The 18,568-nt window shown below is 43.4% G+C and overlaps 1 protein-coding gene across 1 annotated transcript in view; it reads right to left on the reverse strand.

Moving 5' to 3' along the window:
* Positions 1-10,129, reverse strand: part of LOC306928645 (transcription factor COE1-like) — a gene marked incomplete at its 3' end in the record, with an annotated part of 118,890 nt that extends 108,761 nt beyond the window's left edge. Inside the window, 4 exon segments of the mRNA XM_079508915.1 lie at positions 2,711-2,766; positions 8,154-8,217; positions 9,027-9,183; positions 9,986-10,129. Of these exon segments, the coding sequence (XP_079365041.1) occupies positions 2,711-2,766; positions 8,154-8,217; positions 9,027-9,183; positions 9,986-10,116 (408 nt within the window). The 5' untranslated portion in view covers positions 10,117-10,129.
* Positions 10,130-18,568: the final 8,439 nt, after the last annotated feature.

The raw sequence follows: 18,568 nt of genomic DNA on the forward strand, positions 1-18,568 counted from the left end.
TGTGTGTGTGTGTGTGTACGTGCGTGCGTGCGTTTGCATGAACGCGTCGATCTGTGCGTGTGTGCGTGCATGCGTGTCACTAGACAGACAGAGGCCATGACATCACAGGCCAGCTAAGCTAACCACAGAAGGGCTGTTTTGGTTTTGACCACCTGTTGGCGTTCCATTCCTCCTCCCCCAGGGATCACACACACACACACACACACACACACACACACACACACACACACGTAACGCGCAGGAATGGAAGACGGGTCTCCCACGTGGAAAGCAAACACATATTAACCACTAGCCTAAAGGGGGTTCCCCTCGGCTGGGCCAGGGGACAATATTAGGCTTTTTGGTCATCAGGCAGAGGCTTTACTACCACTAACCTATATACTGTCTGTCTGTCTGCTAGAGATGGTCATCAGGCAGAGGCTTTACTACCACTAACCTATATACTGTCTGTCTGTCTGCTAGAGATTTACTAATACTACATGGCAGTACACACACACACACACACACACACACACACACACACGCACACACACACACACACACACACACACACACACACACACACACACACACACACACACACACACACACACACACACACACACACACACACACACGGCTATAAAGATACATTCATTTTCGATGACAGATGCATGCAGCATTGGTGATTTTGACAGCACATTTTCACGTAGTTTTAGTCTTTTGAATACATTCGTTTTAGGCATATTTTGGTCATCTGAAAAGTTTTAGTTTTAGTCGATTAAACATCTTAAGATTTTGAATCGACTAAATCTACATCTACATACACAGAAATGTATCTACAATGTCAAAAGGTGTCGCACTATGTGACTCATTGTGAGCTTGTAGATCTGCTATTTTCACCATACTGTAGGGCTTAAGTGGGTAACTCTTTAAAAATGTATTTTGTGCGCGATAGTCATCTCATGTTACACAGAGGACAGCGTGCATGGAAACAGAACAGGAATGTGTGTGTGTGACTGTGTGACTGTGTGACTGTGTGTGTGTGTGTGCGTGCGTGCGTGCGTGCGTGCGTGCGTGCGTGCGTGCGTGCGTGCGTGCGTGCGTGCGTGCGTGCGTGCGTGCGTGCGTGCGTGCGTGCAGCTGGCTGTCGCCCCAGCAAGCTCAAGCTAAACAGTGTTATTAGGGAACAGCGTGGTCCCATAGGCCTGCCAGACGTACTGTACGTACGCGCACACACACACACACACAGTATGTGGTCCCAGTATCCGACTATCCGTGTCAGAGCGAGACACATTAGCGGGCATTCAGTGTACCGTGCATGTCTCCTTGGCCTACACACACACACACACACACACACACACACACACACACACACACACACACACACACACACACACACACACACACACACACACACACACACACACACACACACACACACACACACACACACACACACACACACAAACACACACACACACACACACAGCTTTCGCTCACTGATTTGTCAGTCAAACGAAACCCAGATGTCACTCAGAAAGTAAGCTAAATATTAACCAATCAATCAATCAATCAATCAATCAATCAATCAATCAATCAATCAATCTATCTATCTATCTATCTATCTATCTATCTATCTATCTATCTATCTAATAGCTATAAAATGCAACACATTGTAGTGTCTGTATAACTGTCTACACTACAGTCCTGTCTCTCAACAACACTCTCCTGTCCTCTCCTCCCTAATCAGAGCTGGAACAGCGCAGGAAAATGCCTGAAGCCATGCATGTGTGTGTGTGCGCGTGTGTGCGTGTGTGTGTGTGTGTGTGTGTGTGTGTGTGTGTGTGTGTGTGTGTGTGTGTGTGTGTGTGTGTGTGTGTGTGCGCGTGTGCGTGCATGTGTGTGCACGCGCCTCCGCCCACGCTCTCTCTAGAAGAATCCACCCACAACTGCTGGAAATCACACACACACACACGTGCGTAATACTGTATACGCTAAACACAGTTTGTATTACTTGTGAAGGCATCACAAAGGCGCATTGTGAGCTTGTAGATCGGCAGGTTTCGGTGCACGACAAACCACAACCCTAACCTCTTTTTTGCCTGTTACCCAAATTTGTGAAAACAGCAGATCTACAAGCTCACAATGTCACAAGTCTATCATCACTAATATTTAAACACTGTTGGGGAAACGTGCTCTAAACCACTCTGCTCCTGTGAGCAGTGTGAGGAGCAGAATGGTTCTCACTCGGGCGGTTAGCTCTACCGTCTGGGCACCTAGGCTGCCAAGCCAGCCGGACGGCGGGCCGTGGGTTCGACTCCCGAGCCCGACGGCCTTTGCCGCATGTCACTCCCCATCTCTCTCCCCCTTTCCTGTCTGACTACAGTTCCCTATCAATAAATAGAAGCCCCAAAACAAATCTTAAGAGAATGGTTCTCACAATGTCTATCACTCACATTCTCCTATACTTGTTGTGGGAACATTTGGCCCATACAAGTACACACGCACACACGCACCAGGCTGGTAGTGTACAGTCAGATCAGTAGAGCAGCTCATTGTCATAGAGGTAATATTAGAACACACTCAGCGGTGCCTGTGACACACCTCAGCTGTGTGTGTGTGTGTGTGTGTGTGTGTGTGTGTGTGTGTGTGTGTGTGTGTGTGTGTGTGTGTGTGTGTGTGTGTGTGTGTGTGTGTGTGTGTGTGTGCATCCTAAAAAGACTCTTACCTGTTTAGTCATGGAGTCTATGAGACGAACATAAAAGTCCTGCTCTGTTCTGATGCCTGTGAGTTGTGGGGGTTGAGAGAGAGAGAGAGAGAGAGAGAGATGGGGGGCAGGGGTGTGTGGATGAAAGACAAAAAAAGAGAGAAAAAACAGGGATTAACCCATTAAAATCGGGAAAGCATCCGTGTAACTTTTCGGCGATGGCTATTCAAAAAAACAGTAGATCTACAAGCTCGAAGCACGGCACGAATTGTACATCTGCTATTTTTGAACTTTTTTTTAAACCTCTTTTGACAGTGTGAGAAGAACTGCTGATTTAGAACCGTGGTTCCCAAAGTGGGGTCCGGGGACCCCCAGGGGTCCTTCAGGGAGTTCCAGGGGGTCCCCACCCCACCTAAATGGTAGTTTGGAACCAGATGGATCCTTATGGGTCTGTAACTCAGAGAGTGTACAAAATACAAATGGAACTAAATGGACCCATTAGTGTCCATGTGTACACTCTCAGAGTTAAATTAACATTGATTTTACAATATTAATTAGGATCTCAGAGATAGAAATGCCATTAAATGGAGGTCCGTAGACTAATGCATGTCAAACTGGGGGTTCTTGAAATTAAACGGGTTGAGAATCACTGCTAGAGCCGTAAAAATCTTCTCTCATGGGGGTCCCTGGAATAGGCTATATTTTGTAATGGGGGTCCGCGGGCTAATTAGTGTCAATTTGGGGGTCCTTGACATGAAAAGGTTTGGGAGCCGCTGATTTAGAAGGCGTTAATGACCCTCAGGTCTTGGTGGATTAATGCATTCCAGCAGTGTTCTACGTTGCTGCTGCTGCGGTGTATGAGAACGAGTGACATGATGACGAGGAGCACCTGGCTGTCTGTCTGTCTGGCTGTCTGTCACACTGCCTGTCTGTCTGTCTGTCTGTCTGTCTGTCTGTCACACTGCCTGCCTGTCTGTCTGTCTGTCTGTCACACTGCCTGCCTGCCTGCCTGTCTGTCTGTCTGTCTGTCTGTCTGTCTGTCTGTCTGTCTGTCTGTCTGTCTGTCTGTCTGTCTGTCTGTCTGTCTGTCTGTCTGTCTGTCTGTCTGTCTGTCTGTCTGTCTGTCACACTGCCTGCCTGTCTGTCTGTCTGTCTGTCTGTCTGTCTGTCTGTCTGTCTGTCTGTCTGTCTGTCTGTCTGTCTGTCTGTCTGTCTGTCTGTCTGTCTGTCTGTCTGTCTGTCTGTCTGTCTGTCTGTCTGTCTGTCACACTGCCTGCCTGTCTGTCTTTTTTTTTACTTGAGAAAAGGTATCAATATACTGGACTATAGAAATACTCTATTAAGTGTCCGGAATTCAAAGTTTACTTGAGTATAAAAGCACAATTAAGGTATTGGTATCAAAATGTGTATAAATTACTAAAAGCAGAAACTCATTCTGCAGAAAGTCTCGTGTCACAAGTTTTCAAAAGCAAAAAATGTCTATAGATCTACAAGCTCACAATGTGATGCATCGTGAGCTTGTGGATCGGCCATTTACCGAATGTTACATAGGGCTGAAGAGGTTAATTCTTAAAGTTTCGTAATAATAATAAGTAAATAGTAACTACCGTATTCAAATAATTGTAAAAGGAGTAAATGTTTAAGTTGCCTCTGAGATGTTGTGGAGTAGAAGAAAAAGTACTGAAATTTGGAAATACTCAAGTAAAGTAAAACAAAATAAAAATAAAAATGTGTACTTGTATAGTACTTGAGTAAATGTAGTTGCTTTAGTTTACACCATGGAGGGGAGCAGGTGAGAGCTATAGGGAACACATGGTGGTGGTGCTGTTTTAACCCAGGTGAGAGCTAGGGAACACATGGTGGTGGTGCTGTTTTAACCCAGGTGAGAGCTAGGGAACACATGGTGGTGGTGGTGCTGTTTTAACCCAGGTGAGAGCTAGGGAACACATGGTGGTGGTGGTGCTGTTTTAACCCAGGTGAGAGCTAGGGAACACATGGTGGTGGTGCTGTTTTAACCCAGGTGAGAGCTATAGGGAACACATGGTGGTGGTGCTGTTTTAACCCAGGTGAGAGCTAGGGAACACATGGTGGTGGTGGTGCTGTTTTAACCCAGGTGAGAGCTAGGGAACACATGGTGGTGGTGCTGTTTTAACCCAGGTGAGAGCTATAGGGAACACATGGTGGTGGTGCTGTTTTAACCCAGGTGAGAGCTATAGGGAACACATGGTGGTGGTGCTGTTTTAACCCAGGTGAGAGCTAGGGAACACATGGTGGTGGTGCTGTTTTAACCCAGGTGAGAGCTAGGGAACACATGGTGGTGGTGCTGTTTTAACCCAGGTGAGAGCTATAGGGAACACATGGTGGTGGTGCTGTTTTAACCCAGGTGAGAGCTAGGGAACACATGGTGGTGGTGCTGTTTTAACCCAGGTGAGAGCTAGGGAACACATGGTGGTGGTGCTGTTTTAACCCAGGTGAGAGCTAGGGAACACATGGTGGTGGTGCTGTTTTAACCCAGGTGAGAGCTAGGGAACACATGGTGGTGGTGCTGTTTTAACCCAGGTGAGAGCTAGGGAACACATGGTGGTGGTGCTGTTTTAACCCAGGTGAGAGCTAGGGAACACATGGTGGTGGTGCTGTTTTAACCCAGGTGAGAGCTAGGGAACACATGGTGGTGGTGCTGTTTTAACCCAAAACAGGCTGTGCAGCCCCCTCCCAACACACGCACGCACATGCGCACACACACACACACACACACACACACACACACACACACACACACACACACACACACACACACACACACACACACACACACACACACACACACACACACACACACACACACACACACACACACACACACACACACACACACACACACACACACACACACACACACAGCCATCGAATCATCCCCGGGGCGTTACTGTTGATTTCATTTGTGTGCGAGTGTGCAGTGCAGTGCAGTGCAGTGCAGTGCAGTGCAGTGCAGTGCAGTGCAGTGCAGTGCAGTGCAGTGCGGGCTACTTAGACACATGACACTGCACCACTGCTGCACACACCGCACTTGTAGTCTACAGGAGAACGGCTTGAGGACTATTTTTAAAAGGAGTGTTTTACATACTACTTTAAATTGTGTGTGTGTGTGTGTGCGTGTGCGTGTGCGTGTGTGTGTGCGTGTGTGCGACTGTGCGTGTGCACAAGTGTCATGTGCATATATGTTTTTTGCAAATCACATTTTAACAATTTTTGCATCCTAAAATGACATGCCCAATATAGGGTTTGGAATGGTTAACAATAACAGCAAAACAAATAAGAAATAAAACTAGCCCACTAAAATAAAAATATGCAAAGTACAACAGATTAACAGGTTCCTGATAAATATATACAGTATAGGCTACATAAACAGGAACTAAAAAGGACTGTAGAATAACCAGCGATGGGGGGAATGGGACATGGCCTGACATAGCCTGATGGTTCCATAGTACTCTAAGCATGAGTCCCTTTTCATCTCTGAGGGAGCAGTGGGATTTCTAATGGCTCTTGATTTGAGGACCTAAGGGAACACGTTGTATGCTTTCAATATACTAATTATTAAAGGAAGACCTTTCAGCCCAAGGTCTAGATATCTGCTCTGCTTTCACCCCTGCTTGCATAAATGTATTCTTAATCAAAACGTAGCACACTGATCCTGCCGCCATGCTTCGTGAATCATATAATATTTGGGAATCCCCCAAATAGTATATTAACAATATTTTATTGTTAAATTAGTTTAGTTATATAATTTTATATGATGATCACATATCTATAATTAGATGTGTTGTCATGTAAGGTTGGAATTCCTTAACAGCGTAACTGAAGACGTTTCGGAGAAAAGAGCTATTATGTATTTTATTTGTGTTGGTCTTTTTTCTCAAGACAACCCACTTCAGCACACGCTGTGCCTAAGAGGTATTAGCCTAGATACATTACAAATATAACAAACATACAAAACAATGCTGACTTCACGTTAATGTCCTTGAATCGTCAGCACTATATAGTATTGATTCCGTGTAGCTTTTGGATGATCACACGCTGTGTTTTCTCTGTTAAAAATCATTACGTCTTCTTGGTGACTGTTTTGTGGGTGTAAGGCATTGTGATAAAACCGCATGCAGATCGTTTCCACATGCGGCGATTATCCTCGCCCCTAAACACACTCAACGATATCCACCCAACAAACACCCAACATGACAGTCAGTGGTGGATATAGTAACTAAGTACATTTACTTGAGTACTGCACTTAAGTAAGTACAAGTTGTACTTGACATATTAGTGCATTTCCAATATTCAATAATTTTACTTCCTTCTACTCCACTACGTCTCAGAGGCAAATATTGTACTTTTTACTCCACTACAATTATTTGAAAACTTACTTTGTAGATTTAGACTATTAATGCAAAATACATTAACCCATTCTGGGCGGGAACCCCTTTTAGTGTTAGCATCATGTCATGCTTTAGCTATTGAAAAATAGCAGATCTACAAGCTCGTAGCGCGCCACCGAGTGGCGCGCTACGAGCTTGTAGGTCTGCTATTTTTGAAAAATCGAAGAACGACTGACATAGAAACATAGCTTTTTCAGAAAACTGTCAGGATGTAGAAGACATTTTTAGAATCTGATCTCAGGTCAAAATACATTAATATAACCACTTTCAGCCCTATATATATTTCGGCTGTTTGAAAATAGCAGATCTAGACCTGCTATTTGAAAAATATTTCCATTCAGTGGGACATTTGACATATTGAGTTACTTTGAGTACTTTTACTTTTGGTACTTTAAGTGCATTTGGATGCCGATACTTTTGTACTTTTTAGCAGGGGACTTTTCTTGTAACAGAGTATTTCTACATGATTGCGGTGATATTTTTTACTTCATTAAAAAAAAACAATACGAGTATTATAGGCTATACTGTACACTTACTGTACTGCTTTTCCACCAGTAGTCACATCCTATACATAACTGTCTCTGTACGGGCGATAAGGCAGCGTATATACATACGCATCTCTCAAAATAACTTTTAAAAAGTAGCCATCAGTTGGTGATAACAACAGCTGAGACAGACAGCAGGGCATCGACAACAGGCATGCCAAACTTGAGCACAAATTGTCATGAAACCCCCTCTGTATAAAATAGACAAACTCCTTTTACATCAACCACTGCACTACATGCATGTATACCCTATCATTGTCCCATACAAAGACAACATATAGGCCTATACACACATAACAATACAAATTGAAAGGCTGACAATTACCGCCTTTAAAAGAGCAAATTTTGTAGTACACAAAAATATGTTATGCATCATTAAAATAATAGAGGAACTTTGTGGTTGTCTAACAATGTAATAACTTAATTGTTAAAAACATATATTAAATACATACAACAGGCTCTCTGCGGGGCCCATGCAGCTCTCTCACTCACCATTGCTGTACAGGAGTTGCAGTCGGTAATGAATCCCGTTATTGGTTTTCTCTCCAGGGGTTTCCTTTAACACAAATGAATACACAATATTGTTCATATATAGGCTATAGTATAATATATATAGTAAATGAAGTCGTGCATGTTTGTGCAGGGCATGCAGGTAAAAGCCTTATGGGTTAGATAAGGCTGTTTTATTTCTGTCCAACCTGGTTTATATAATTAAGGGGTATACATTTTAAATTGCATGTGATTATCTATGCGTGTAACCACGGTGTTGTTTTGGCTTTTTTTAATTCAACCACAATTACGGGTTATGGTGGGACAGATTATAGACAAATAAATCTACCGCTAAATTATTTGAGTAAACCTATATGCCTAATTTCACTAACTTATTGATATATGGAACCGTGTTGCATCGCGCAAGAAGTGCACATGGCTGGGTTGAAACGGGCCGTAAATTATTTGACAAACAATATATGTCAAAATAGATTTTCTCGCATCTGTTTATGTCGCCTTTGATTTCGGATTATAGGCTATACCGGCCTATACAATATTATAGGCCCTATTTCATAATATAATCGTTGGAATTAATATAGGCCCTAATAATAATTATAATAATAGTCTAATAATAATATTAACCTGAAGCTCTTGTATTTTATTGTAGTTTTCAGTTTAACAGTTCCACGCGAATCAACGTTTCAAAGTGTTACAATTTTACACGCACGATAAAGCCACATGTATCATTTATAGGCTAAGTTAAAAACACGAAAGACCCGTGCATCACCGTGCAGGCAGAACGGTAAATTGGCAACACAACTCAGGAATAAAAGCCCACAGTCAACCCCGTGCATGTCTTCATTGTGACCCACGCACCTTCTCTTTCTCCACGAAGCCCACGAACGACGTCCGCTCGATCTCCACGGGCTGACCCTGACGGTCGTACAGAGCCAGCACGAAGTGGAAGAAGTTGGACTTCCGAAGGTTGGAGGGCGGCTGCTTCTCAAAGTGAGCCCGGGCCAGGCCCACCCCGCTGCGGGGACACACACAGGAGGATGCCGGGCTTATAGCAACTGGATCTTAAAGACTTTAAACTTATACGATGCGAAAATGTAACAAATGTAACCATGTGGTGGGGCCCGATCTATTTGGTTACATTTGCACATGTGTTGTTGAATTGATAAATTACCAGCCGATTTTATATGTGCTGGATATTATATGCATTTCAGTGATTTTACAAAAGTATGGGCTACTGTTTGAGGAGTATAAAAGTGAGTATAAAAATACTCAAAGTGTTTTCTTTTGTCTCCCTTTTTTATGCGATTTCAGTTTCATAAATTCGTGTGCTGTTATTTTTTAGGCTCCATATAGTGAGTCACAAATGCCCATAACATATATGATTGCCAATCAGTGCATGCCGTTAATAGTTATACACATTCCTGGGTGGGTTAGCCTATGCTTTGAGATTTGTCAGATTTTTTCCCAAAGGTGTCTTTAATCACTTGAACCCCAGCATGATGAATATTAATATTGGCTGTGGGCTTTAGATCGATTTGGGGGTAGAGGGGGAAAACGGTCCAAGCGCTGCAGAGCCAACTCAGATCCGTTTTTACTAAAGTTTATAGTCCAAGTGCATGGTTATTGGTTAAGGACTAAACCGGCGATTAAATTCAAACTCCGCCAAGACAAGAGCGAGTGAGTGATCACCCTATAACTCCATCACCACTCAGCCCCGCGGCCAGACAGGGGGGTCCCGACTCCTGAGAGAGGTGGTGCATGGGGAAGAGAGGGTGTGTGAGCTACATGGGTGCTTGTGCCCCCCGGCCAGGGCTCACCTCTGGGCGGCCGTATTGGCGTCCATCACCCCGGCCCCTTGCATCCAGCTGCGCACCGCGTTCATCCCTCCCAGCGGCTCCTCTTTCAGGCTGCTGCCGCTCCGGTGGATGCTGTCCTGGAGCCCAAACATCAACAGACCGCTGTTCTGCCTCTCTCTACCCCGCTCACTGATCCCCTCCTCTCTCCTGTCCTCTCTTCTTGGCACTTGTTTTTCGTGATCCCCCCCAAAAACGCGTGGCTTCTCCTTCGCACCCAGGAGGAGTTTGCAGCTAGTGTGCAGTTCTGCCGTTTAGCTCTTATCCACGTAATTGTCGCATATAGAAAGCTCAAATGAAAGGCAAAAAAAGGACTGATAGAATCCAAACGGTCGGCTACTTCAGATCGGATGGAACAGAGCTGTGGAGAGGTGTTTTATTAAGTCCCTCCCGGACGGTGCTTCGCTATCCTGTGGACTTCCACACTCCACAGCCCCGCCACACATCACATACACACACTCAGAGACGAGAGACACACACACAGAGATCAAACTAGCGCTCCTCCGGATTACATGTCATCATCATTATCTGACAATAAGTCTCTTCTCTTCCTCTTTTTGTATTACTCTTTGTTTCCCTCCGTGCTCTCCTCTCCTCTCCCAGCCTGCAGCGGTCCAGGGTATTCTAAGAACATACACGTACGGTATCCGACCGTAGCCCCTATGCGTGTGTGTGCGTGTATGCTCATGCGTAGGGTTGGCTGTGCGCGCGTGCGCTCGCGCGCGTGTGTATGCGTGTGCGTCCTGAGTGCAGCCTCACTCTTACTCTCTCTCCACTCACTCCCCTCTCTCTCTCTCTCTCTCTGAGTAAAAGCGCTCTGTGTGAGACTCTTCCTCCCCAGAGGAGACTTTCTGAGAACCAAACACCACGACTCTCTCTCTCTTTCTCTGAGAGAGAGAGAGAGAGAGAGAGAGAGAGAGAGAGAAAAGGATGGGAAGGACTCCGAAGGAGGGAGGGGAGGAGGAGAGGAGGAGACGCCCCCAAACAAAGGCGAGTGTGGAGTCAGATCCGCCCATGCGGCCACATGGAGAGCGGAGACCCTCCACTAATTATCCGTTAATAGGCTACTCGGTGTCCTTTGCGCGTTGTGAGCTGCTGGCTGCTTGAATCACATTGTTGGAAAAAAGGATAACTTGTGGAAGAAGATGTGCAACAGCCTTTAAAATAATGTATATGAGAGACTGCAATTCAAATAATAACTGGAAGACAAAAACGCTTGACTAACGAGCCAGATAGGGTTTATTTAAAAAAATGCTCTAAGACAATTTTTCATAAATATGCTAATTTGAAATGTTTTTTGTTTGTTTTTGTTACCCGGTACTCGGTACTCAGACATGTTATCTTATTAGACACCTCGAAGTCGAAGATGCGACGTTTTTAGAAGCCCACATTTAGTACAAAACATACCCCTGCACGCTTCCTATTGTCTGCATATATAGGCCTGTAATGTTGTATGTAGACTATAGCGCCACAAGGCACGCAGACAAACAAAAGTGACAATAACAATAATTAGCTCAAAATAACAATGAGCACAATTGAGTATAATTGCTGCCAGATCCTTCCAGATGTCTCTCTAGTCTCTCTCCATAATATACCATCATCTGTTATTTTGAACAACCTATCACGGGGATGGATAGTGCTGCCATCATGGGGGATCAAAATACAAACTTACAAAGTATACCTTAGGCCTACAACTGAGTTGTACATTTAAATGAACACAATGATCGATTGTCATTGGGATAATAAAACAGGTCACAGTTTTATTCAAATACAAGTGAAAAACAAATCATTGTCAAGGATAAACACTCCAGGCCCAAAGGTTAAGTGCTCTTCAACTTGATTATGAAAATCTTTGGTCTAATACCAACTGAAAAGATATCATTTGTATAATCACAATTTTGACCCTTTTTCATGACTGGACATTCATATATTCAGTCAATGTATTTAATATTGGTTCTACATATAACCTATACAAAAACGTGGTTAATGGCCAATAAAACAATTGCAATACACAAGTTTACTTATATTTTACTTTTATGCAGATAGGCCTGTGCATATTATACAGTTTGAACGCTTTCCCAGTGGGTTTTAAATCTGCAACCACTTTGGGGCCAACTATGAGGTCAACTATGTCAAATATTAAAATATGACGTATATACTTTGTGTTATATTTCAATTAACTTTTTTGTCATTTAGGACAATTGTTTTCGTCTTTGGTATGTTCATTATTGTGTATATTTTTATATTTTAGTCTATTGGTTCTTTAATTGTTATTTTGTTATTGTTATATTTGTATTGCTAAATATTGTAATTTTTTTATGCACTGTAAAATATTGTACTGTTTGACCCCAGGAAGAATAGTCACTGCTGTAGGCAGTCACTAAAGGGGATCAAAAAACAATAAACAATAAACAATGTCCCAAATACTGAAATGGTAAATGGTGCATTCATACAGCGCCTTTATCCAAGGTGCTTCACCATTCACACACACACTCTTACACATGGAGATGGTGGAGGAAACCATGCAAGGCACCAAACTAGTCCTGCACATCGGGAGCAATTAGGGGTTCAGCGTCTTGCTCAAGGACACTTTGACACTAATTCTGGGGGAGTGAATGGGAACCTTCGGCCATAGTAGTCCACAGCAACTGCAGGTCACCATAGTCACTTGGACAGGGGGTCCTCAGAGTTACTATACAGAGGGGGGCACCAAATCTTTGTGCGATAGGGTTTATCTTTGAACAGTTTATTTATGAACCCTATAGCATCTTTATTCTGAGGAGACTGTAAGCCAAAAATAGACCAAATGCAGAGTGAAAGGTCATGTTTACCAAGTATTGGGGGCATGGTGGCGCAGTCGGTATAGCAATGTCGCCTCACAGCTAGAAGGTCCAGGGTTCGATTCCGGTCGGGGACCATGTGGGCGCGTTCTCACCTCCGCGTCATCAGTGCCCATGGGGTTGGCGAAAGGGCCTTCCTGTGTGGAGATTGCATGTTCTCCCCGTGCAGGGTAGGTACCCTCACAACAACCTGTCTCTATACTTCCTCCCCCTGGTCACCCGGGGTGCCTGGTGGAGGGGAAAGGAACTGGTTGGAATAACGTTCCTTCCGCGCGCTATGTCCTACCGGGGAAACTCCCCACCTGTCAGGTGATAAGAAGCGGCCTGCTCACTCCTCATGCATTGAAGGAAGCAGCTCAGTTCAGTGCTTTTCCGCAGGTTGGCAGAGCTAGTACAGGCAATTGGCATCGGGTGAAAAAAATGGGTTACAAAATCATGGGATAAAAATAAATAAAAGTTGTCCAAGTATTGATGGTTTATGTGGTGCCAGAAAAAAAAGACACATGGAGTTTGATGTTACAATGGGTTTCATCCAACAGAGCACACTGATGACAGTGCTGTCAAACAGGCTATGAAGCTATATATGATATCGATGAAAAAACGTTTAATCCATGCAACACAATTTCATACAATATGTAGATGACAATTGTCGGTATATGTAAGGAGTGCAGCACTTTGGTCTGTGTGCAGTGCACCTTCCTACTGATGCTGGTGGCCCCAATTCCTTTCCTCTAGTGCCACCTATAGGCCACAAAGTTCGACTTGCACACATTTATAACAGGTGGATCGCCATGAAACTTGCATTTGGTTCATGCATGCTCCCCCGAGGTTACTGAGTTGAGTGACTCCATGTCCTTTCCTCTAGTGCCACCTATAGGCCAAAAGTGTCAACTTGTACACAAGATATCCCCATTCCCCACATCTTATGGGGCAGATTACCATGAAACGTGTCTGAATCTTAATAACTTTGTATGACCTATTTCATTGTATTTTTTGTTTTTAATAGCCTAGCTACAAGCTCACAACGCATCTCACTGGGTTGCATTGTGTTCCTTGAGATTTGGGTGTGACCTTTGGTTTGCCTTAGTGCCAAAAGAACCACTGCCCTATGGCATGTCAACACATTATCCTTCACCTTTCCACAACATCCATGTCATGATGCAACACATTGCGAGCTAGGATTTCATTGCACAACAACCACGTGTTATTGTCTCCCACATTTGAGTTTATGACTACACAGCAGTTTTTCCAAGGATGACTGTGCAAGATGACTGCCTGCCTTGACAACAAGCCAGGCGCACCAACAAACAAAAAAAAAGAAGCCCTAGGCAGAATTGATCTGGCACTCCTCGGTTTGAATTACATTTAGCCCACTATTCAAAGAAGGAAATGTTTTGCTGTGACATTTGAATGTTTATAAAATGCCCCTTGGAAGGGGATCTTCCACACCAAAGTTCCAGACTATTATCTACGCAGTGATATTAGTCTGGCCATGCCAGGCTACACCAACAGCGCGGCCTTGAAACTCATTCCCGTGTTTTCATTCCCTTTAGTTATTCTCTGGAAAACATCCCGGTGTTGTGATTTTTTTTTGGCCATATTGTTTGCATGTGCTTCACAATTTGTCAACTTTGCTGCATGTTTCTAAATTTGCAGCTACTTTGAATTTGCACTGTAAAAATAATAAATAAATAAATAAATAAACATAATACAAAATGTGCTACTGAAATATTTGGGCAATATTTCAGGCCGATCTGAGCATCACTGAATTCCATAATAAAATGAATGAAATGAATATTTCAAGTAGGCTATAAAACATATGTGGGGGGAGGGGGGGTGGTGGAGCTACTCCTGTGGCCTACTGGCAGTGTGCGCAAGAAATATGCCACTGATCGATTCCCAAGATTAGCCCCGGACACAGACACACAGACCCTTAAACTCAGACAGTTAGACTCCTGCAGAGTCATGTCGTAAAAAATAAAAATGGATGACTATTTTGTCAACTCCACTCTCCCACTGACCGTTCAATATCATGTCCTTAAACACAGCACCAGTCCCAGTGCTCCGGTTAATTCACAGTGCCATGGTGTTTCCCATATCATGGTGAATGCCAACCACCATGCCAGCTAGATATACCTTAACAGTAACCAGGGAGAACACACAAACAATAAATTGGACTGGACAGACAGCCCCAATGCGCTCTACAGGAAGGGAGTCCAGGGATAGAGCAAGCTGTTCTTTGCCAGTGGTATGTTGGCATCAACACAGGTAATGCCAACAAACTGAACAAGCTGGTTTGTGGTTTGAGTTAAACAAGAAGATGAAGAGGAGGCTGGATAATGCTAACCTCCTGATGAACGGTCAATTCAATTCAAAGGAGTTTATTGGCATGAGAAAACGTACGTTCACATTGCCAAAGCAAGTGTCATGTCAAAATATATGAAAACTGTTGAAAATGGGTAAAGTATAAACAGCTGGAGGGGGTACATTGTTTTGTAACCAGAGCTATGTCACATTGCATGCATCGTTATATACATGTTATACTAAGCTTTTTGAAACAAATAGTAGCGATTTTTTTGCAATTACTTTGGGACAAATAGTAGCATTTATTCTCAAGTCTATTTAAATAGTATACAAAAAAACTCAAATTTAAGATGTGTTTAAAGGTAGCAGCTCTGTTTACTGCAGTAGGTCTAGTGGTCTACTTGGTACAAATAGTATTCCTTAGGGTGGTTGTATTGGCTAACCTTCTCTTGTCGCAACAGTTCACAAATCTTGCTGCTGTGTTTGCACTTTTTTGTTGTATTTCTCCCAATATGCGAGTACTATCGTTGATCATAGTTTCACTCACTTTGGGTGTGTATAATCTGTGGGAAGTATGATGTCTTGGTATAGTGGGCAGGTGCTCTGTTTCCATCCCATCCACTCTATGCTAGTGGGGATGAGGTGCACATTCAGCCACGATGCCACAGACTTGTCGCCCCCCGGCACAAAACAAAGTGACTTGGAGAGTAGATGGCGCATGCTCGACAACCAAGCCTGACCTAGCCTGGCTAATAAGCCAGACCGAATACTGTATGTTCTGTTAACCGTTGTAACCATGTCGTTTAATTTATGTATTATATTCACTGTTGTTAAACAGTATATATATTTTACAGAACAGACACTGTTGTATAGGCTGGGTGACATTTAATGTAATGAATGTAATAATACATCAGTTTCATCCAATGTTGATAGGACTGGATATAGGCTTACAGGTTTTGTAGCAATTTGTAGTAATTGTAGAAATTTTAGACCTTAATGATCAAATGTATTTTCTAATCATGTATATTTTTCTTTACATAATAAAATATTTTACATCGAGGTGCCCAGATGTCCCTATCCTGTTATCCTGTATGCCCAAATCGTGCAAAACTAATGCTTGGAATGGATTCAGAATCATCAAAACACCCTAGTTTGACACGTCATGCTACTTAAAGCATAATTAAATTTAGAACATTTTGCCTTATAATGGTTGTATGGCACCCCAACTTTCAGCAGCTGTCAAAACTTCCCCTAGGGTGGTTGAATAGAATCCAATGTGGGATATTATATTACACATTGGTGAAGAAAATTATTGGTAAGAAATGTATTCCCAGATTTGACATTATATTGATAATATTCCCTGACTACAGGGAGGATACAAGATTTGGGTTGTAATTTTTTTTTCATATTCCTAAAGTCTTCTCAAGATTAGATCAAATCTACAAGCTCCCAACGCATTGCATAGTCAGTGATATGTTGTGAACTTGTAGCTCGGGTATTTTCAAATATCCAAATTCTAGACCCCACTTTGAGAACCAATGCTACTGTAGGCTAGATAGCCTACATACACCTTAGAGAAGACATACACTGACTTACTTGAGATGGTCCAACGATGAGTTGAATATCCTGAGTTTCCTCCGTCCAGCGTAGAACGCTAGCTAGCCTTGGATCAAAGTCCGTATTTCTCCGAACATGTACAAATGCAAAAGATACGGTCCTTACGCGGTAGCTCTGGATATTAACATTCGGAACCTTTGTTCACTGTATTATTCCTTATTTCTCAATAGATATGTGTTTTAATCGCGTCTGTGCCTGAACACTATTTCCCCTCCATCGTTTACTTCCTGTTTACATCGAGTGTAATACTGTAATACCGGCTTTCACCGGATGCGCCGCGTTATTACCGCCCATTGAGTACAGGGAACTTCCGACAGAATCCGACACAGACGGGATTAAAACACATATCTATTGGAAAATATGGGCTAATATATAGTGCACACGGGTTCCTAATGTCGAGTGTACACCCAGGGCTACATGGTCAGCACTTTACATGTTTTTGTATGTAAGGAGAAGTAGTAGGGCTTTCCGTGCGGATGTTCAGTGACTATTAGGGGTAAAGACCAAGATCATCATAGATACGAAAGTAAAAATCAGACTCGATTAACTATATCTATCTATGATCGTTTTCATCCAAGGCTAGTAGAATGCTATTTATAACTGAAGTTGACCACATGATGAAAACGTTAGAGTTATTCGATACTACCGCATTCTGTCAGTCTTGTTGCATTGTAGGCTATGGCAGGCCGCCGCATTCAGCGGCATTAATGCCTTCCATATAAATTGTAAATGAAAATCATTAGATGTTACCTCAGTCATCATTAGGGTAACAAAAAGCTACCGTTTAAACATAAACGACCGATTAAACGCTTTAACATAAAGAAGCATCGGGATTCGGGAAAAGGCACTGCTGAGATTCGAACTCAGGATCTCCTGTTTACTAGACAGGCGCTTTAACCAACTAAGCCACAGCGCCGGGTGACGATAGAGGCAGAAAAAATACTATATAACGATTGCAATACTCGTAGTAGTTTTTCATCTTTATTTGATCACCTTCAATCCATTACAAAGTATATGTTATAAATAATCTACAGTATAGAGCTCAGTAGAACAAGATTATGCATTCATTATATAAATTATCTATCTATATTCTTTTTGTCTCACTTGTCACTATAAATACGTAGAATTTTTACATGTGTTATTATATACAATTTCCCCAACAACTGCTATATATGATATCACTCATCCCAATAAATAATCAATCATTGCAGCAGAAACTTCCAAGTCGGAGCAGTTGATGATTTCGCCCATGTCTTGAAAAGCGAGGTCGATCATGTCGTCAAATACCTCGGTCTGTCGTCCCCCTCTGCCGGGGAAAGACTGGTACTGCGCCATGTCGCTCATGTCAGGCATGAATCCGCTGTGTGTGTGTGCGTTATGCTCGGCTTTACCACAGCGGCTCCCGACGGGCTGAGCTCCGTCTCCAAATAGAAAGTCAACGTCCTCTGGGAGGAACACGGTGTTCGGAACTATTTCGTTAAAATGTCCATTGAAGCCAGCAGGTGTTTGGTAATAGTCCTGGGGACAGTCCGGGGAATAGCCTCTAGCCTGGTCTCCGGGGACTGGCGAAGTAGGACCGTGCCCGGGTCTTGCCTGCCCCACTCCCTGGTGGTGCCCCGGCATTGTAGGACAAAACGTGGACTGACTCCATGTCGGGGAGGGACTCCATGCCTGCATTGGGAGACTTGGAGATGGGTAGCTCGGTGCAGAGGGGGAAGGGGTTGACATGATGGAGGAGGAGGATTCTGAGCTAGTGGGTGACATGATGTTACAGAACTGCGGTGAA

This window comes from Electrona antarctica (genome assembly GCF_951216825.1).
Source record: "Electrona antarctica genome assembly, chromosome: 8".
NCBI classification, from domain to species: Eukaryota; Metazoa; Chordata; class Actinopteri; order Myctophiformes; family Myctophidae; genus Electrona; species Electrona antarctica.